The following is a 22979-nucleotide window of genomic DNA, read 5'->3' on the forward strand; positions in this document are numbered from 1 at the left end:
GCCAAGTGAATGAGTTTCCAGTCTTTACTTTCTCGAAGTCCGGACAACTCTCTCTCTTTCTCTCTCTCTCTCTTTCTCTCTCTCTCTCTCTCTCTCTCTCTCTCTCTCTCTCTCTCTCTCTCTGGTTCTGCTTGCTTCCCTCTCCCCGAGAATAACAGGTAAAGCTTCCATCCCAGCCTCCTCCTCCTCCTTCCCCTCCTCCTTCTGTTCCCCCTTTTCCCTTGGCAATATGAAACCTCTATATCTTCCTTGTCCCTTGCCATAAAATTGTGAGGCTTCCACTAACTTTCCCGCCGCCACCTCCGCCTTCCTTTTACTTAGGTTTGTTCACTGATACACAAGATCACGCCCTCGCACACTCGCCCACACACAGACACAGGCAGGCAGGCAGGCAGGCAGGCAGGCAGGCAGACACAGACAGACAGACAGACAGGCAGACAGACACAGACACACACACACACACATACACACACACACACACACACACACACACACACATACAAAGAAAAGCGCATGAACGCTGCCACTTCCTTTCACACACACACACATCACACACACACACACACACACACACACACACACACACACACACACACACACACAAACACAACTCAGACCTAACAACATCAGACTTCCGTTCCCTTTCTCGTCTTCTCCTTTTCCTTCTTTCCCCTCCGCGTCTCTACCACCTTCTCCTCCTCCTCCTCCTCCTCCTCCTCCTCCTCCTCCTCCTCTTCCTTCTCCTTCTCCGCATACTCCCTTTCTCCCGCCTATAACAATATGTCCAACCGACGTTATCAGAAACATCCCAGAAAGAGAGAGAGAAAAAAAATGAAAATAATAATCGAGGCAGTGAGAAGGGTGAGGGAGGGAGAGGTAGTCGGTGATGAGAGGGGGAAGAAGGGAGGGAGAGGGGAAGGAAGGAAGGAAGGAAGGAAGGAAGGAAGGAAAGAAGCAATAGAACCTCTCTTGAAGTCCTCCCTCCCTTCTACTTGGCCTCCCTCGCCCTTCTAAAACATCGTATTCCATAAGAGGGAGTAAGGGAAAAAATGCATCTAAATTGTGTTGCTTCCCTGGAAGAGGGGAGGAAGATCACGGCAGGAAGAGAGAGGAGAGGAGAGGAGAGGAGAGGAGAGGAGAGGAGAGGAGAGGAGAGGAAGGGAGAGGAGAGGAGGGAAGGGGAGGGGAGCAACTGTGTGTGTGTGTGTGTGTGTGTGTGTGTGTGTGTGTGTGTGTGTGTGTGTGTGTGTGGGCGTGAGAGAGAGAGAGAGAGAGAGAGAGAGAGAGAGAGAGAGAGAGAGAGAGAGAGAGAGAGAGAGAGAGAGAGAGAGAGCACATCCATCCTCACCCTCTTCACCTTCACATCTTTGAGTCTACAGAGGCACACGTGCTTTATTCCCTTCGCAGAAGCAGAATACGATGATTTTTCTTGATAACGTCACCGATCACCACGCATATTCTCTCTCTCTCTCTCTCTCTCTCTCTCTCTCTCTCTCTCTCTCTCTCTCTCTCTCTCTCTCTCTCTCTCTCTCTCTCTCTCTCTGTCATACACTAACATATACGAGCGCAAACAGAAGAGAGAGAGAGAGAGAGAGAGAGAGAGAGAGAGAGAGAGAGAGAGAGAGAGAGAGAGAGAGAGAGAGAGAGAGAGAGAGAGAGAGAGAGAGCTAATACAATATTACACAATCTGGTTTATTTGAGTAATCCTAAAGACAATTACAACACTCTAGTAAGTTTGCAATAGTCGATAATTTTTTATATTTTTTTGAGTGGTGTCTTCGAAAGTGAGACTCGCATCAGACAACAGTGAGGAGGAGAAGCCGTAGCAGTTGGAGCAATTAAACTGTCTGAACACTTCATCTTGGCATTCTTAGTAGGATGTATAGTCTGTGCTCAATAGTGTACAGAAGATATACTTGAAATATCGCGTGGCTGGTGAAGAGAACAATGTATTTTTAGCACCACTCATTTTGGGAATGTGTTTGGGTAGGGGTTCAGGAACAGACCATCATGAACATTACACAAATGTTTAGTTATTTCAGTAATATTCCTTGTTACCTTTTTTTCTTCATTTTAGGTTGCTGATATATACAGAAAACGTCTGAAAAAATGTGGCTCTCGTTATTCCATTCCTCCTAAAAATAAGATTCCCGCAAGCAGCTTTTGTATATTCAAATTGAACACCACCAATTACGGTAAAGATGATGATTTTAACCATTCTGAACACCAGTAGCTTAAACTCACAATGATATTCAGAAATAAAGCATTCATAACATCATTAGGGAATGTATGATGACAGAGAGTTCAGAGTCACACCATTCTGAACACCACAAGTTTACAAAATAGGTGTGGCATATGAGTTCAGAAATAAACAATTATGAATACCATCAGATTAGAAAATGGATGATGAGTAGGAGTTAAAAAATACTATACGATACTGAACACCGCTAGATTAGAGGATGGCGATGAGTGAAAGTTCATAAAAAAAAAAAAAGAAAGAAAAACATTTAGAAGACAATAGTTTAACAAATGAAGGATTGATATGAATGTCAGTGTCAAAACATTTTGAACGCGTAGATTTTAGAAAAGTGAAAATGAGTAGGAATTGAGAGAGAGAAACCATTATGAACATCACTAGTTAAGAGTGTGGGTAATGGTTAGGAGTTCAAAATTAAACCCATTCCTTCTCATTAGGAGGTAATTGTGTGAATCTACCCACCAGACCTTCACAAGCCAGGGTTTAGTGACTCATAACGCAGTGCATCATGGGAGTTAAAGGGCCACGCTATGGAAGGAGCAATATAGAGAGAAAATTAAATGAAAATGTGAAAGAAAAAAGAATGTGATAAACTGCTTACGAAAGGGGGAAACGGAGGAAAGTGCAATACCAGGTGGAATGGAAGGAAAATTTTGTGCGTTATGGAATGATAAAATTCTGGATATGAGAGTAAGAATAAAGAGGAAATGCAACAAGGCTAGTGGAAGAAGGAGGCGACGTGCTTGTGAAAGAGAGGTAAGAAAGAAGACAATAATGGATATGAAAGAAACGTAATGTCACCTCGAATATGACGAAATTACTTTTACGAATAGAGGAATGACGAAGAAGGAAAATAATTTGCCGGACGTAAGGACCGGAAAAACAACAACAAAAAAAAAAAAACTACGGATGGAGGGAAAAGGAAGAGAATTAAATAACAGACGAAAGGAAGGAAGTAACAAAGAACATGGTATCGTTTTCTTTATTTTCTACTAAATATGTGATAAATAATAAAAAAAAAGGATAACTGAGTAGATGAAGAAGAAAGTGAAATGCCAAACGCCAAAAAAAAAAAAAAAAACATAAAAATTCTGTAATATGGAAAGATTAATTTTTTACGAATGAAGGAATATGGGGGAAACGCAATAACTACAGTAAGGTGACAAAAGAACGCAGAAAAGTCTTTGCACAAGCCCGAAATATGAAAACAAACAAGTGGAATGCCGGGAAATATAGAGCGAAAATGTTAGCCCTTATGAAATATGGAGAAAGGAAATAACATTACGAAAACAGGAATAGAAATTAAATTAAATAACTGGCGGAGTAGAGCAAAGAGATTGTTAGTAAAACCCGACAGAAAAATAAAGGACACTGGGATAGCTTTATGGAATATGAAGAAATTAACGTTACAAATGGATTAATAAGAAGACAGTGTAATAAAGGAGATAAACAAGAATAATAAGAAAATGAGAATTTTTTTTTTAAGGGATGGAGAAAAAGGGAAGAGAGTTTAATATTAAATGACAAACGGAATATTCTAAACTTTTATGGAATATGAGGAAATTCATATCACTGATGGAAGAATGAGGGTAAAAAAGATCAATAACTGAGGAGAGACACAGCACAGACACGGGAGGTTGAATACTGAATGAGAGAGAGAGAGAGAGAGAGAGAGAGAGAGAGAGAGAGAGAGAGAGAGAGAGAGACTGTCCTATTTTAAACCTTAACCTCAAATATCTTCCATCCCCCTCCTTCGGCTTAGAGTAGTTCATCACAAAAGCTTCGCTCGTGCCAGCAAGTCTATTACTGTTCATTCTTCCTTTGCCTTCCTATTCCCTTTTACAGGGTTACCACTAAAGGCGTCTAGAGTACCTTGGTTACCACGAAGACACTACCAATATAATACTTTATCCCCCTATCAACCTAACAGTTTCCCACCTCACCCTTCAGTCAGTCTAAGCCCCACACTGATATCTGTTACTCATTTCCACATTGCCCCGAAGCATCGAGAATGTACTTTAGATCTTCAACCTGAGCGTTTCACAGATTAACAACGTTTTTCATTATTATTACTGTTCTCTCTCTCTCTCTCTCTCTCTCTCTCTCTCTCTCTCTCTCTCTCTCTCTCTCTCTCTCTCTCTGTTACGTCACCAATAGAGTTAAGAAAAATATAACAACAGTAAATGAATTGCAGAGCACACACACAAACAAACACACACACACACACACACACACACACACACACACGAGTACACTGGTCTGGCTTTCAATTTCATTTCGAACGCTCCGGGAAAAAGGTCTCATCCAGTATTTGTACGTTATTTATTTATTTTTTCCTTTTAACCCCGCGCGAGAGCAATACGAAGAGACTACTGCCGTCCTTGTATCTAAAAACGAAGTCAAGGAAAAAGAGAGAACAGCAAAACACCACAACATGAGTCTCCTGAGTTCAAGTTGAAGAAGTGTTTCAATAAATTTTCCGAACTTCAGAAGCTTCTTAGTTCCATTTCGAAACTTGGGAGAGACTCGCATGCTGGTTCTTGTTCATATTCTCTCTCTCTCTCTCTCTCTCTCTCTCTCTCTCTCTCTCTCTCTCTCTCTCTCATGATAACACTCCGTCTCTCATTTTTTTTTCTTCTTGCATTTCTCAATTCTCGCTGCTGCATAATCACAAATGAACTGAAGAAAAACTCGAGCCAAGGGTCACACGAGTCTTGCACTACACATAACATTCCACTGTTTGTCACCGATGCAGGCTCGTACTACGTATTACTGGGAGTGAGGGAGAAAGAAAAGGGAGTAACAGGAAGATAATAACAAACGAAAACACGGGTGGAACGAGCACGCTTGTGGTGACTAATTTGGTTTTGCCGTCTGACTCTGGCACGCAGGGAATTCCAGGCTGCGGGTCACAGACAGCAAACAAGCACACATGTCTTGATTCTCTCACTCACCACGGCAGTGTTGCATCCCTTACTCTCTTCTCCCTTTACTTCCATGGTTGCTGTTCTTCCAAACCGCCATGTCACCGCGATATTGAGGCCCCTTAATTTTTTACATCATGATCACTATCGCTCCTTTGAACTTACTAACAGCGTGCCTCCCTCTTCCCAAGTATCTTTGCTCAAGACTGTCTACTTACACTCATTCCTGTTCTGTCCATATCTTCAATGCAAGAGTTAACTGGAATCTTCACTATTCTATCCCTTTTACTGCTATACTCTGGAACCTTCTTCCTGTTTCTGTTTTACTTTCTGTTCACAACTTGAGTTATTTCAAAAGAGAAGTACTAAACTGGCCATCTCTCGATTCTTTTCCTGTATTAATTTTTTTTTTTTGTAGCGATGTTGTGAGCAAACCTTTTTTCATTTTACATTTTTATCCATTTTCTTGCCTTTGACCCGTCTCTCTCTCTCTCTCTCTCTCTCTCTCTCTCTCTCTCTCTCTCTCTCTCTCTCTCTCTCTTTCTCTCTGGCACACATACGAGTATACACGCACACACACATAAAAAAAAGTACCATCCTCAAATTTACTCTTATCTTTTACTGCTATGACTTCTTTTATAATTCAATGGAATAGTCTAGAAGCACGCTTAGAGTATAATTTCAAAAGACATCACTAACAAGAAATTATCGAGTCGTTCAAATATCTTAGTACCCTTGATTATAGATTTTCTTTTTTCTTGTATTTTAATTATTTCTTTTTTCTCGGTTAAGTCGTCTAGGGTGACTGATATAACAAGGGTCATGCTGCCATTATCAGTCACAAGTGTTAACCTGTACCAGATGACACCGTATCTTTCTTTACTTTTTTTTTCTGCTTTCGATGTAAAAAATTAACGTGACCCACAGGTGCTGGAAATATACATACACACAATCTCTCTCTCTCTCTCTCTCTCTCTCTCTCTCTCTCTCTCTCTCTCTCTCTCTCTCTCTCTCTCTCTCTCTCTCTCTCTCTCTCTCTCTCTCTCTCTCTCTCTTTCTGAATGCATGTCCTCGTGGTGTTGTGGTGTATGATTGGGTCACCTTGTCTACTTAATAACACTGCGTCACACTCACCTTTGCATCCCCAGGGAGGTGAGTGTCTCAGGCTCCCCGCAGCAGCTAATGTCATTCTCTCACTCCAATGTTGCATTTCTGTACTTGCCTTCACTGAAACTTGACTTCTATGTAGTATTCATTTAACCTTTTGTGCTGGTGCATCTGGCTTCTTTTTCTCTCCGTCTTTGTTTATTTCGTCTATACATCTGGAAGGGAATTTTTAAAGAAATAAATAATACAAACGCCAAACGTGAAGGAACTACAATGTTAGGCAGCAAAAGTAAAGGTAAGTGAAAAAAAAAACAAAGAAAAGAAACGAAAGAAAGAAAGGAAAAAAGGAAAGAAGGAAGGAAAGAAAAAAAGAATAAGAAAGAAGAAACAAAGAAAGAACGACAGAAGAAAACATATTAAACACTGTACAAATTAACACAATATAATATAACCAAGACAACAATAGAAAAGAGCACATGCATAAAAAGTAAGCCAAATCTTTGGCAATATGATATAAAAATAATAAAAAAAAGAAATAATCACCAAACATAATGTCACGGAAAGAAATACTGCAACAAAGCAACAAAAATCGGGATTAATAAATATAATCGTTGCGGCGGAGCACCAACACGAGGCTCCGGAGGGAAGTGAAACACGGCATTACAAGCGATCATGGATAGTTTATTTACACCCGTGTACGTAGAGGCGGCGTGTGTGTGTGCGTGTCTGTGTTTGTGTGTGTGTGTGTGTGTGTGTGTGTGTGTGTGTGTGTCATGGTGACTTTATTGTATCGGTATTTGGGAAGTCATTCCTTCTCATACCGTACCACACCACATATCAGAGACCAACACTTACTTAGGGCATATTTAGAAACGCTTTTGCTCTCTCTCTCTCTCTCTCTCTCTCTCTCTCTCTCTCTCTCTCTCTCTCTCTCTCTCTCTCACCACAACTATTTTCAAAGGCCACAGACATAATTAGCCGAGTTCTCAAGACTGTTTCTCGTACTAATAATGTAGAAATCTTATTAATCCGTCACTGGAACCATAAAAAAAACACTCTTCAAAAAACTGTCACTTCAACTAGAGCCTTTTGAAAGTAGTGGAGGTGCGGCGCAGAAGTGTTTCTGAATATGGTCCTCAGTCTCCATATACAGGCGGCCGCCACCCCAAGGAGCAGCGCCACGGTTCTTCATCTCCAGGCGCTGAGTGAAGATTCGATGCGGGGACACGTCGCTCTGATTACAGGGCGGACCTGACGAGGGGCGGCGATGCAGGGACGAGGGGCAGTCTGTTGGTGGTGGTGGTGGAGGTGGTGGTGGTGGTGATGGTATGTTGAGGCGTGGAGTGTCATTGTGTGGTGTTTGTGGTGGTGATGTGTTGTGTTGGAACGTGGAGTGTAGTAATGTTGTGGAGAGAGAGAGAGAGAGAGAGAGAGAGAGAGAGAGAGAGAGAGAGAGAGAGAGAGAGAGAGAGAGAGAGAGAGAGAGCAGATGGCTCACAACATCGTGCTCCACACACCACCACACCTCAGGCTCAGGCTCTCCCTGCGACACGCCGAGCTACGAACGGCAGACCTTCCTCACGGGACGGCAACAGACCCACAGAACAGAGCGTGCGGCGTGAACACTTACAAGAATACATCCAGAGTACGCGTTTGCTGATATATAAACACTGAATGCCCATATTTCCATCTTTATCAATCGCACGCAATGTCGAGGCGCCGAGGAGCAGCAGCAGGCTGTAGGGATGAAGAGGGCTGTACAAGTGTTCCCGAGACGGCGCGCGTGTGTGAGGACATCTCTATGACACAGTGACCTCCATGCTAAGTTTAATACAGAGCTCCATGGTGGCGAATACACACATGTAAATAAACACACACACACACACACATACACACACACACACACACACACGTTATTATTATCATTATTATTATTATTATTATTATTATTATCATTATTATTATTATTATTATCATTACACACACACACACACACACACACACACACACACACACACACACACACACACACACACACACACACACACACACAATGCCGTAAGCTGGACAAGTCCACCACTGGCTTTAACAGCAAATGTGAAGCAAATATGTTTATACATATATACTTTAAATGTTTTCTTACTTAAGCTTTAAAACACTTTTTTTTTACGTCAACACTAAAGTGAAATATAATTACAATATTGTTAAGGAGGATTCAGGCTTAAGCACCTTCTTCCTCCCGCTCTCTCCTTTCGCTTCCTCCATCTCCTTGGCACCCTAACTACCTCTCTACCCTTCTGCCTAATCTCTCCCTTCTCATATACAATCCCCCTCCTCCTTCATTTACTTCCCTGCTTCTGCCTCCCCTCCCCTTATCTTAACGCAGGTAACGCAGCAGTGACACATCACAAGAGATAGTCTCATCATTTCTGGCTTCCAATCTCCCTCCCATGAATTTAGATGGTGAATTACACACAGCTCCCACTGGTCCCACGCAGGGGCAAGGCGGCCACGGGGGCAGGGTTTTCCAAGGTAGGCAGGCGGGTACGAGGGAGGGATGGAGGGAGGGAGAGAGGAAGGTAGATTGGTAGGTATAGACAGCCGAAAAAGAGAGAGAGAGAGAGAGAGAGAGAGAGAGAGAGAGAGAGAGAGAGAGAGAGAGAGAGAGAGAGAGAGAGAGAGAGAGAGAGAGAGAGAGAGAGAGAGACTTTAATTAATTTTTTTTTCCAGCTTGGCGTGCAACCAGACAGTAATCTCCTTTTCTTACCCTATTCCTTTCCCTTTCTCTCTTTCCTCTCTCCATGAGTGGAGCTGAAGTTTTCTTCTTCCTTTCCCTCCTCTCCGTGGCGCGAGTGAGCAAGACAAGAAAGGAATCGACTGAACAACAACGACAATAGCGACGACGACACGACTGGCCTCCTTCACAGACCCTCGCGTGTTCTCCTCTGGGACAAGGCGACAGATCAGAACATAATTCTTTTTACTTTCTTTTTTTTCAGCAGTGAGAAATGGACACGGAGTCATTGACCCACACCGCTAGAGTAAGCTACTCATCCCAGATGTCTTTTCTCTCCACAAAGGACAAGGAGTAGGCCACAAGGAAGATGTCTGTAGCGTCTGAGTTCTTTCCATATTAACAATTTCTTAGCGCCGTCTGGAAATCGTCCAACTATCAAAATCGATCTTCCGTGTCACTATTTCACAGTCTGAAGGATGAGGTGTCTCCTCTTAATTCACCTAACCGTTCACCTGCAAGTACCATCACACAGTTGTCCTTAACTCCTTCAAAACTTTAAAAAAAAAAAACGTTCAGGGAGAAACTTCATCATGAAGTCCTGGTCACTGTCTCAAGCAGTGGGCGCGTGGATTCCTCCCTCCCACAAGCCACGGCGGCACCCGCCAGTCCGCCCTTTGAGGAGGCCCGTGTGCAGTGGTCCGTATAGCCGCTGTGTATTTACCTATGGTGCGAGATCGGCCAGTGAGACGCGGGGGAGGCGGCAGGAAAGTGGCAGATGGCAACGACTTTGGTGGTGGTGGTGGTGGTGGTGGTGGTGGTGGTGGTGGTGATAAGGGTAGTAGAGACGATGTGGCTTATGACAGAAACTGGCACAGAACGTGGCTGATGATTCCCATTGCTGCCACGACACTACACCACGACGCTTCCAGATGGCTTGAGGCTGTGAGGGAAGGACTGTGTTAGTATTAGTGTCTTATATACGAGGATAGGCAAGGTAAGAATGTATATGTGCTTTAAAGGGAGAAGGCTGTACGAAAAGCCTGAAAAGAGGAAGAGGGGGAGGAGGAGAAGGAGGAGGAGGTGGAGGAAGAGTATCTGTACTCGTACACTTCTCATCCAGGTGAATCTCTGGATTATCTCCTAACCCAGTGGCGCGGCGCCCTCCACACACTCGCCGCCGCTACACGCAACACCGTTTTCCATGAAGTGTCGGCAGATTATACAACGACCGCTTTGTGCTCCGCGGGTCGAGAGCAGCGCCTGGTTACTTTTATGGCGGTCACTGTCAAGGGCGTAAGATGAGAGGAAACTGAAGAGCCGAAAAGAGAAGAGACTAGATGATTACAATGTGCCTGTGTGTATATGTGTGTGTGTGTGTGAGAGAGAGAGAGAGAGAGAGAGAGAGAGAGAGAGAGAGAGAGAGAGAGAGAGAGAGAGAGAGAGAGAGACGGGATGTTTCAGAAAGAAATTCTAAAAGCTAAGGGGGGAAACTTTTAAATATCATCAAACGTCCCTGAGCCTTCCACATTACAGTCGCGTTTCCTTCAAGATACAGCACACTCAGAGGAGACCAGTATATAAAGCATCCTGACCGCATCCTTCTCTTCGGGGAGTATAGGACCCTGTCATGTGCACGGCGTCTTTCCTCCTACAGCTCCCGCGGCCCCGTCCCTGTCTCAGCCACGCCATGTCCTTTTTTTTTTTTTTTTTAAACGCCATGTTTTATTTTCTTTTCCTTGTTTTATCCTTCTTTTTCGACGTCTTCCCATCTTCGCTTCTCTGATTGTCTACATCACTCCTGTGCAACGCTTGTGATATTTCTGCCTCTAACAATAGTTCTTTTTTCTTTCCCTGTGTCTGTCAGAATGTGTTTGTCTCCATCTGCCCATCTGTTTACGTCTGTCTGTCTACTTCTGTCTGTCTGTCTCTATGTCTACGTCTCTCTCTCTCTCTCTCTCTCTCTCTCTCTCTCTCTCTCTCTCTCTCTCTCTCTCTCTCTCTCTCTCACCAGACGTGTGGTAGAGGTTGGTGGAGGTGAACCAGCGACTCGAGGGCTCACGGATGCGGATGCGGGCGGTTCTGGCGTAGAGGTCTGCCAAGCGGCCCTCGCAGGTGATGGTCATGGTGCCCCCGCGGAAGTGGTCCTGTGTGACGCGGAGGCCCAGGCGCGTGGTGACTCGCTCCAGGCCGGCAGGGTTGGTAACCTTTTCCACCGTCCGTATGTGGCTGTCGGATACCTGGAAGAGCAGTTCATAGAAGGCTTTGTTTGAGAACTTAAGCAACTGTCAAAAGGGAAGGTGTAGCAGAAACGTATGAATGCCGCATGTAATGTATAAAAGTTATGCCTCCTCGACAAAGGGTTATCTGCGTACTTCATAAAAGCTGCTTCGGGTTAACATATATAAGAACTGAGCACAATTTTCCCATAGATATACTCGTATATTCCGGGAGGTAGAGAAGTGTGTGCTGGGTGCTAGTCGTTTTATGGTTGTACTTGCAAGATTAACTTCTCATTCTTTCAATGAATTTTTTAAAAAATATAAGAAATAATAATAATAATAATAATAATAATAATAATAATAATAATAATAATAATAATAATAATTATAATTATTATCATTATTATTATTATTATTATTATTATTATTATTATTATTATTATTATTATTATTATTATTATTAATATTATTATTATTATTACAGTAAAATCCCTCTCATCCGGCATTCGAGTATCCAGCAGCTTCAAGTATCCGGCACATTTTTCCCGAGCCTTAAAATCAATAAAAAATCAATGTGTACTCATAAAATCGATTAAAATTCCCTCGCGAGGCATACTTTGTCCCCTTGCCACCAGAGCGCACTGCTTCGCCCACTGCACTGTGTTTACTCAGTGACTCAGTCCCGCGTGTGCACTGTTTATCGCCTGACGCCTTCATCATGCCTAAAGTTGTAGAAAAAAGGAAGCGTGTTGTGCTTACACTTAAGCAGCTGATCAGATCAGCTGCTGATTAAGATCAGCTGATCTTTGTTATGGTAAGATGCGTGAGTGTAGGGTGGTGATTGTGGACATAATTTCACTTCTATTCAAGTATCCGGCAATATTCAAGTATCCGGCATGTCGGCGGTCCCGTTGATGCCGGATAAGAGGGATTTTACTGTATTATCATCATCATCATCATCATTATTATTACTACTATTACTACTACTATAATAATAACAATAATAATTTTAATAATAATAATAATAATAATAATAATAATAATAATAATAATAATAATAATAATAATAATAATAATATTATTATTATTATTATTATTATTATTATTATTATTATTATTATTATTTCATTATTATTATAACTAGTAGTAGTAGTAGTAGTAGTAGTAGTAGTAATAGTTTAGTAGTAGTAGTAGTAGTAGTAGTAGCAGTAGTCTTAGTACTAGTATCATTATCAGTATCATCACCATCATCATCATCATAGCATCCTCGTCCTCAAACTCATCGTCATCCGCATCTTTTGCCCAGTAGTATTTCTTATCCTCATCTCTGAGAGTGGCAGAAGAAAACAGCGCAAACAGAGAAAAGATGGAGACATGAGAACTTTTGCAGAGGGGCCTGGAAATGACGGCCGGCTAACAAACACGAATGGAGAGGAGTGGAGGAGACCTACGTCTGTGTCCTATAGTGGGATTACAGAGCTCCTTTAGTTATGGCGCCACGGCAACGAGGCCATATGGCGCCGAGTAGGAATTTTTATTTGTCAAGGAGTTTAACCAAGGACACACACACACACACACACACACACACACACACACACACACACACACACACACACACACACACACACACACAAGGCAAATTTTTCGCAGTACGCCCTTACTCCTAAAAAGAAAATTGATTATTGGTAATCCTATTTTAAAACAGCTTCAGTTGTGAGAGAAAAAAAAAAGAAATATAAAACATATAGGGAGTTTCAGAATTTACCAATGAAATAGATTACAAAAGAGCGTTATTTTTACTGCTGAAAATCTTCTATGAGTTCGGATAGAGAGAACCCACAACTTTTAAGCCACGAACCGGGGATTGCACTGCTCAGCTAGCCAGGCATTGGATGATGATGATGATGATGATGGCAGTGATGATGATGATGATGATGATGGTAATGGTGGTGGTGGTGGTTGTGGTGGTGTATTATCGACGGAACTTACCCGCCATGAACTCGTGCGGCAAACAATACTCATCATCACAAGGATTACCCCAAGCACTGGCAACGTCTGCTCTTTGTTCGGGGAAGTTCGGTCACTTAACTTCTAAGCATGTGTGCATAAAGCATTTCACGTCCCGGCAGAACACACACGCACACACACATATCTGACTCTCTCTCTCTCTCTCTCTCTCTCTCTCTCTCTCTCTGCTGCTCGAGTGTTAACCTTTTCCTCATCGTATAAACATTTTTTTTTTCCCCGGTGCAGACCATCACTTGACCCTCAACACGCATCATGAATATCTGCCATAAAGGCCACAGGTGCACACATTTCCCTCGCATTATTCACCACAAATAGTAACACCTTTTGGCTCGCTTATATTCACACTTGGCTGACCCGCACCTGCATCACACACACCGACACAAACCTACACACACCAACCCTCCCCCCTCTTACACACACACACACACACACACACACACACACACACACACACACACACACACACACACACACAGACATGTTTGCACCATTCATCACCTCTGTCATGTTATAAATACATACATCACTTGTAATCCATCTAACCCCCCTCTACACATATCTTGATTTTATTGCATGTTTACGAGTTTAAAGATATCATAATTACATTTTCGTTTAGTGCTTAAGAAACGTTTATTTCTGTCAGTATCTAAAACAAAGATGTTCTGATATTCACAAATCACTGATGAAAATGACAGACGAAAGCACACACACACACACACACACACACACACACACACACACACACACACACACACACGCGCGCAAGATATTTTATTACTTACGTTAAAAAATTACTAAAAATACGAATCTCTCTCTCTCTCTCTCTCTCTCTCTCTCTCTCTCTCTCTCTCTCTCTCTCTCTCTCTCTCTCTCTCTCTCTCTCTCTCTCTCTCTCTCATGTGCAGCTGATCCTGGTCCTCAACGTTCCCTTTCTCCTCCGTCTCGTGCTTGCTATTGAAATTTGCTTAATTGGAAGTAATGCTAAATTCATCTTCTTATGGGAAGAACCGCCGCTCTCCTCCAGAAGGGTAATGAGGGAACCAGGTGTTCCCGACAGGTAAGGCTTAATTAACACTCCCTAGGTATCGAGAGAGAGAGAGAGAGAGAGAGAGAAGAGAGAGAGAGAGAGAGAGAGAGAGAGAGAGAGAGAGAGAGAGAGAGAGAGAGAGAGAGAGAGAGAGAGAGAGAGAGAGAGAGAGAGAGAGAGAGAGAGAGAGAGAGAGAGAGAGAGAGAGAGAGAGAGAGAGAGAGAGAGAGAGAGAGAGAGAGAGAGAGAGAGAGAGAGAGAGAGAGAGAGAGAGAGAGAGAGAGAGAGAGAGAGAGAGAGAGAGAGAGAGAGTACAAGTGGAAGGAAAGTCAAAGCTGTGTCGAGAATTTGAAAGAAAAATGCATGATAATACTGCTGCTGCTGCTGCTACTACTACTACTACTACTACTACTACTACTACTACTACTACTACTACTACTACTACTACTACTACTACTACTACTGCCTATTAATAATGATAATAATAATAATAATAATATACAATTAAAGAAGGTAATGCACTCTCTCTCTCTCTCTCTCTCTCTCTCTCTCTCTCTCTCTCTCTCTCTCTCTCTCTCTCTCTCTCTCTCTCTCTCTCTCTCTCTCTACACCGACATTAACGTCTCGAAATACTTTGCTAGTTAAATTGTTTTCATTCCTTGTGCTGTGTTCGCCGCTCCCTGGTCTCACCTTTAGCACCTCTCCCCGATTCCACTTTTTTTTTCTCTCGCGCTTTCCTCTACGACCTCGCGTGTCTCCGTGTTTACCTGTTTGCTTTGTCTTCACCTACCCCCTGTATGTTTATGTGTGTGTGTGTGTGTGTGTGTGTGTGTGTGTGTGTGTGTGTGTGTGTGTGTGTGTGTGTGTGTGTGTGTGTGTGTGTGTGTGTGTGTGTGTGTGTGTTTTGTGTGTGGTGGTGTGTGTCGAGAGAGAGAGAGAGAGAGAGAGAGAGAGAGAGAGAGAGAGAGAGAGAGAGAGAGAGAGAGAGAGAGAGAGAGAGAGAGAGAGAGAGAGAGAGAGAGAGAGAGAGAATAAAAGAGGGATGAAAAACGCAGATAGACAGATACATGTAGATAGAAAGACAAGACACAGAGAATAAACAACAAAGAAATACCGAGATCACAATAGACAGAAGCAATTAATTAGAGTAAAAGTGTTGGCTGCAGCTGTAACATATTCTGACTGGTGTTTATCCTCTACCTCCAAATATTACTTGTAATATTGAAATGCAACCTGGAAAGGCTCACTAAAACTTCTCTCTCTCTCTCTCTCTCTCTCTCTCTCTCTCTCTCTCTCTCTCTCTCTCTCTCTCTCTCTCACCTGGTGGCCGTTCACAGTCCAGGAGAGCACCACAGCGGGGCGGGACGGTGGGCTGGTACAGTTGAGCGCCACCCTCTCATTGTGTTGGTAATAGTTCCTGCTGCCAGTGATGATGGGCGGGCCTCGAGGCAGCACTGGGGAGGCCGAGACAATCAGGACGCGGAGCCAACACAGGAGACGCCAACACGAGCACCACCACAAGCAACAATTTGTGTGTGTGGGGGGGGGGAGGTGAGAAATATATCTTAGTAATTATGACAAAATAAGGTTAGACGTCAAATAGTGAAGTGTGTGTGTGTTTGTTTGTAATAATAATAATAATAATAATAATAATAATAATAATAATAATAATAATAATAATAATAATAATAATAATAATAAACGGTTTATTATTTAGGCAGTTAACACCAGTTTGTGTGTGTGTGTGTGTGTGTGTGTGTGTGTGTGTGTGTGTGTGTGTGTGTGTGTGTGTGTTGCACTACATCGCAACACCGGTGTCATCCAGTGTTCCCTGAGGAAGCTGCTGTTGGGTCTGGTTGTCCATTTAATGTTAGTCTACAAAACTAGGTGAAGTGATTAGCGTGGCATGATGTGGTGACCCGCAGAACATAACGTTCCAGGTAGACGCAATAATGTCCTCCCGGTGGCTCAGGTGCATTGGCCATTGCGTCCCTCGGCTTTCGCTATCCCAAGTGGAGGTGACGCAGCCACGACCCTGACTAGATAAGTGAGGAAACAGTTTGCTCTGTATTGTTTTATACGAAAGTAACCCAGTGGAAACGACTCTCGAGCAGCTTTCAGACTGTATTAGATTACCTAATAAGAAGTTATACTAAGGTCAATCATTTATATGTTTGCTGCATGAGTAACCAGATGACCAAACGATAACGAAAAGTGTCGTCTTTACCATGATATCTAGTAACATGGAATCTAATGAAACCGATGCTATGGTATGAAGTGTTGGATACAATTTTGAAAATACTAGACACAACAACAGGATGTGAGTAATGGCAAACACCTGTGCAAATAGTTCACTAACGTTCAGTAACGTAGTTTTCATGACTGACCATATGGCGCCGCGAGTGAAAATATTCAGTAAAAATGGAGTATAAAATTAAAACACTGAAAATTTAAAACCACAATTGTGATGATATAACTACTGTCCCCCTTTCCCTGTTGTTAATTCGTATTCTAATGAATGCACCGAGTTATGTATATAAACATTTTATTTTTACATAACTTCAGCACAAAAGCAAGTGACAAGAGTTTTTTGGGGAATGTGTTTAATAATTTTCATATGAAGAATTTTCTTGCAAAAGTAACAATTTGTGGATGATGGTTTGATCTGAGGAAGGTTGCTTGGTAGAGACAGATGTACAGTGTTCACAGTTTTCGATACTGTACAGTCGTGGTCAAAGGCCGGTAGTTTTCTACTATCATTACCACTACTTTCTCTTTCCACTCGACGTTAAGCCCTCTGATCTGATGACATTATCTTTAGAAAACCCAACAGTTGATAGATTCCCGGCGGATCAGAGGACTTAAGGTTGAGAGCGAGAGAGAGAGAGAGAGAGAGAGAGAGAGAGAGAGAGAGAGAGAGAGAGAGAGAGAGAGAGCATGGTAATGGGAACAAAAGGCTGGTATTAAGTCATCGGATCTGCCGAATCCTTGTAACACATGACAATCGACAGATTTTTAGCAGATCAAAGAATCAAAGATTTTGAAAGAACAGCACCTTCGATAAAATCAGGAAATATCACTTTTGTCATAGAAACAGACAAGGTAGTCAGTCACAAGTTAAGTAACATGCCACGCTCATTCCCACTTTTATTTTCTCTGATGTTCTAAGACTGCCGATTTCTATGTGGTGTATGGAGATTATCATTAGACAGAAGAACTTAGGACTGAAGTAAAACACAAAGAACAATGGTCGTTAGTGTAGCAGGGTACTGGACTCTCGACTCTAAATATCCTATATGTTTTTTTTCATTTTTGTCATTACTCAACATTCTGACAAATAAAGTGTGAAAATACGAATATTTTTACTTTTTTTTTTTTTTATATATCTGTACAACAATAACTGCATTACCTTTTCAATTAATAAAGTTTATAAAATCTGCTGGCCTTGGTTCATTCAAATTTAATAATGAATTTACAACAATATTTCACGAGTTATATGGGCCTTGTATGTTTAGCTGAGAAAGTTGACGAGAGCTCCTCAACAACCAACCAGCTGAGTAAGCACCATGCTGAGCTGAACAAGGACGTGGATATCATAATGCATTAATAATTTTGAGGTAACTTTATCAACTGAGGAACAATGTATTATTGAAAGTGAATATGAAAATAACACATAGCGATAATTTCTTGAGCAGTTTTATGGAGATCCTTTTCCCAGAATAATGTTTCCTTCTGACCATACAGTTTTACATTCTTTTGGTGTTGCATATGCCAAGCTAAAGGTACCGATTTTTCGTTTTTGAACTGATGAATTACAGGGTCTGATTAAAAGAAGCTTTCATAAAGAACGCCTGGCTGAATCTTAATTTACGTGGACAACTTTTGAGCTCGAGATATCATCAGAATCATTGTTATTGTTATCGTTCCACTCAAAATCACTACCATTGTCATCTTGTACACAGTAAGGAAATAATAATTACCATTATGTACCCCATGGCAGTTACCGGTCAGCGCATTAACTTGATGCCTGGAACGATTAAATAACTCCGGCCGCCTTAAGTAAACCGTTCTCCTCCAACACGACCCACGACCTGAACAACTCTGGTAAGCATTCGCGCCAAACACACAGACATATACGTACATGAATAAATGCATAAAGAAATGAGAACTAGAGGAAAGCAAGACAACGTTTCCTCCGGTATGATGAAAAATAAAATTCAAAATTAACAGACAAATACAAAAAATAAATAAATAAATAAATAAATAAATAAATAAATAAATAAATAAAAATAAATAAATAAATAAATAAAAATAAAATAAAGATGTGGTTTTCATGTGTCTGGTTAAAGAAAACGCACGCGAAAGAAAAGGAGATTTCCAGTCTTCCTAAAACTGGAAGGCCAATTAAATTCAATCTTCGTGAAACCTTTGCTATTGCTCAAAATATTTTGAAATTCTTCAGTGATAACACCAAACAGAATTCTTTCATTCCCAACTAACCTCCACTGGATTTCATAACCATAATTGCACGTTTATTTAGAGTTTCATTTCTAGAAAACATTTCGTTACTCTAAAAAAATTTCTTTGTTGTGAACGAGATGGCAGCGGTGCACCACCAGTCCGGCCAACCCACGCTCGTGGGTGCAGTTACAGCAGCAAGACGCGTCACTCACTCCCATCCATGTTTAATTAATGATACAAAAGCAAAATATGATCTTACATTGTTCTCATTCTTTTTAGATTCCAAAATAATTTGTACTGTTTCAAAACACACTCACTTAGGAGTATGTATTATACCTATGTATGTGTACATATATATATATATATATATATATATATATATATATATATATATATATATATATATATATATATATATATATATATATATATATATATATATATATATATATATATATATATATATATATATATATATATATATATATATATATATATATATATATATATATATATATATATATATATATATATATATATATATATATATATATATATATATATATATATATATATATATATATATATATATATATATATATATATATATATATATATATATATATATATAAACTAATCCATAGGGAGCACGGCAACGTAAGTAAACTAAAACCAGACATATGGTATGAAGGGAAACAGTGGTATAGTAACCAAAAAATAAAAATAAGAAATAAATAAACAATGTACAGACAGTAATGATAAATGAATGGACATACTGGTAAACACTTATGTTAGATAAAAACAAATAAATAATTAAGAGTGTAGTGTAGTGAACAGACCTGGTGTGCTCTCGCTAGTGGAAAGATGAGTATTGACTCATCCCTCCACCAGTGGCAGCACACCAGGTCTGTTCACTACACTGCACTCTTATTTATTCTACTTATCTTTACCTAACACCAGTGTTTACCAGTGTGTCCATTCATTTTTCGCTATAACCCTGTGTGTTAGTGTTTTTTTTTTATTTCAAATGTATCTTTTAACTGATTTACTAAAGTTTAACCATGTCTTTTAGCCTGAAGATGCCTTCTGTGAAGGTGAAACGTTGCAAAAAATAAATGAAGAAAGAAACTCTAGATGTATCCCTGCTCACCTCTTCTTTAGCTCGGAATTTATCATATATATATATATATATATATATATATATATATATATATATATATATATATATATATATATATATATATATATATATATATATATATATATATATATATATATATATATATATATATATATATATATATATATATATATATATATATATATATATATATATATATATATATATATATATATATATATATATATATATATATATATATATATATATATATATATAATAAATTGCAAATGTATATTTACGTAAAATGAAAGTCTCTCATTTAGCATTAACGTTTGGCATTTTTATCAGCGCACGTGAGTGATCTTCAATATATAATTAGTTTCATGAAAATCCTGCCTCTTCTCTATATCAGAATAATTAGCTTCATTGTGCCACTTTTTTTCTGAACTCTTTATCATTTACGTTTCTAAATATATTTCTGTGTGGAAATGGAATATATACACATACATACCTACACACACATATATATATATATATATATATATATATATATATATATATATATATATATATATATATATATATATATATATATATATATATATATATATATATATATATATATAGAGAGAGAGAGAGAGAGAGAGAGAGAGAGAGAGAGAGAGAGAGAGAGAGAGAGAGAGAGAGAGAGAGAGAGAGAGAGAGAGAGAGAGAGAGAGAGAGAGAGAGAGAGAGAGAGAGAGAGAGAGAGAGCCTGTCCTCCTCACTGCCACAACTTCTACGCCTTGGACTTATTATTGAAAACTTCCCAGATACTGTCTGCCTAAGTTGTGATTTAAGGCAGAGGTTACAGCGTCGTCTGCTTCTCGTCTCCACGCTTTTCTCTCCTTGTCTTTCCCTCACTCCTCCTCCCACTGTTTGCTTTCTACATTTTTAAACAGTCAATTGTCTGTTTTATATGAAAAATAATATATACAATTTTCAAGAAAACATACTGTTAGTGTTTTTTCCAGATGAAAAACTGAATTATTTTTCATTATATATCTTCATGGTCTCTCTCTCTCTCTCTCTCTCTCTCTCTCTCTCTCTCTCTCTCTCTCTCTCTCTCTCTCTCTCTCTCTCTCTCTCTCTCTCTCTCTCTCTCTCTCTCTCTCACACGGTTCTTCTTCCTCCCTGGCTCCCTCCTTCCTTTCCTTCCTCCAGCCATTGTCTAGTTAGCGTTCACAGACTTTGTCATTTTTTGTCCTCAAAACAACCACACGGCCACTCACAAACACACACACACACACACACACACACACACACACACACACACACACACACACACACACACACACACACCATATCACCAGATACCATATCACCAGACACCACACCACCTTTGTCTTCCAAAGTCTCATCACTAACTCATGATCAGCGCTCCCCTCCCAATCTCTCCCCTTCTAACCCCCCTGTGATGAAGTTTCCTTGCCACTCACCACCCACCAATGCAAGCCCTCTCACTATTACCCACCCGCATAGCAAACTCCTTCTCGCTCTTACTCTTCCCCACAATGACTTGCCCACTGCACCCACAATTAAGACAACATTCAACAAGCCACTCACTCCTTATTAACTCCAATTACTCTCCCGTGCCTGAAGGGTTGGTAAGGAAGGGAGGTGCGGAAGGGACGACGCAGGAAGAGGGGGTGGATTGTGACGCAGGTGGGAAAGGAAGGGAAGGAAGGGAAGTGTTTCAAGATTAATGTATTTAATTCAGTGTTGCGGAGTTTTATTTTCTCTGAGGAACACAACACAAGAGACGAGACAGGAGTCGAATTGTTTGGAGGAGGAGGAGGAGGAAAAGGCGTAGGAAGAAGAGGAAGAAGAGTATGGGGAAGAGGAAGAGGAGGAGGACTCTGTGGAAGTGTAGGACGAGGAGTAGTAGCATAAAAAAGAGGAAAAAAGAGAAAGAGGCGGAGGGGCAGGGAAAGAATAAAAGGAGGGAACGACAAGAAGTAGGAAGCAGAGGAGGTGGTAGCCGTGGTCGCGGAGCAAAAGGATAAAAGGGAAATGCAAAAGAATGGGACATGGAAACGAGGTAAAGCGAAGTAGATAAGAATTGGAAGGATGAAAAGAGGAAGGAAAGAGCGAGCGAGCGCGGGAGGAGGGAAGGAGGGACACAGGGAAAGGAGGAAGAGAACTCAAGGATAGTGTAGCGAGGGAGGAGAGAGAGGCTCGAGGCGATGTGGCTGGGAATGGAAAGGAGAAAAGAATGCTGGGTAATTGGAAAAGTATTGTGTGAAAACCAAGAGAGAGAGAGAGAGAGAGAGAGAGAGAGAGAGAGAGAGAGAGAGAGAGAGAGAGAGAGAGAGAGAGAGGCAAGCTTGAAGATTTAATGTTGTCTCAAACTTTGTGTCTTCGGTTTACTCTCTCTCTCTCTCTCTCTCTCTCTCTCTCTCTCTCTCTCTCTCTCTCTCTCTCTCTCTCTCTCTCTCTCTCTCTCCAAACACTTACACACATACACACACACACACGGAGATTTACATGCAACACATATGAAAAAGCAGACTAAGAAACAAGACAAAGAGAGTGTTGTAGAAGGAAGATAAAACTTCAGCCACTAAGTCCGGAAGGTACAATTAGTAGCATCTGTACGGTGAACCTGAGCCTCGGGTTAGGGTTACTCGGGCTCGAGAAGGAAAACGGAACATTCTTTTGTTGTTGATGATGCAACGACGGATGTGTGTGGGGAATACTACTGATACTAATGCTACCTCTCTTACTACTACTACTACTACTACTACTACTACTACTACTACTACTACTACTACTACTACTACTACTACTACTACTGTTACTACTACTGCTGGTGCTGCTGCTGCTGTTTCTACGACTACTACTACTACTACTACTACTACTTCTACTACTACTACTACTACTACTATTACTACTACTACTACTACTACTACTACTACTAGATACTACTACTACTACTACTACGACTACGACTATTACCACTGCTATTGCTGCTGCTGCTGCTGTTGTTGCTGCTTCTGCTGCTGCTGCTGTTTCTACTACTACTACCACTACTACTACTACTATTACTACTACTAC

The 22979-nt window shown here is 40.8% G+C and overlaps 1 protein-coding gene across 1 annotated transcript in view; it reads right to left on the reverse strand.

Annotated features, from left to right (window-relative positions):
* Positions 1 to 8908: 8908 nt before the first annotated feature.
* LOC135107245 (uncharacterized) overlaps positions 8909 to 22979 on the reverse strand; it is a 175962-nt gene continuing 161891 nt past the window's right edge. Inside the window, exons 5-7 of the mRNA XM_064016905.1 lie at positions 15620 to 15753; positions 11034 to 11262; positions 8909 to 9965 (exon numbers count right to left, since the gene is read on the reverse strand). Of these exons, the coding sequence (XP_063872975.1) occupies positions 9880 to 9965; positions 11034 to 11262; positions 15620 to 15753 (449 nt within the window). The 3' untranslated portion in view covers positions 8909 to 9879. The remainder of the gene's footprint in view (positions 9966 to 11033; positions 11263 to 15619; positions 15754 to 22979) is intronic.

This window comes from Scylla paramamosain, chromosome 15 (assembly GCF_035594125.1).
Source record: "Scylla paramamosain isolate STU-SP2022 chromosome 15, ASM3559412v1, whole genome shotgun sequence".
Classification (NCBI taxonomy): domain Eukaryota; kingdom Metazoa; phylum Arthropoda; class Malacostraca; order Decapoda; family Portunidae; genus Scylla; species Scylla paramamosain.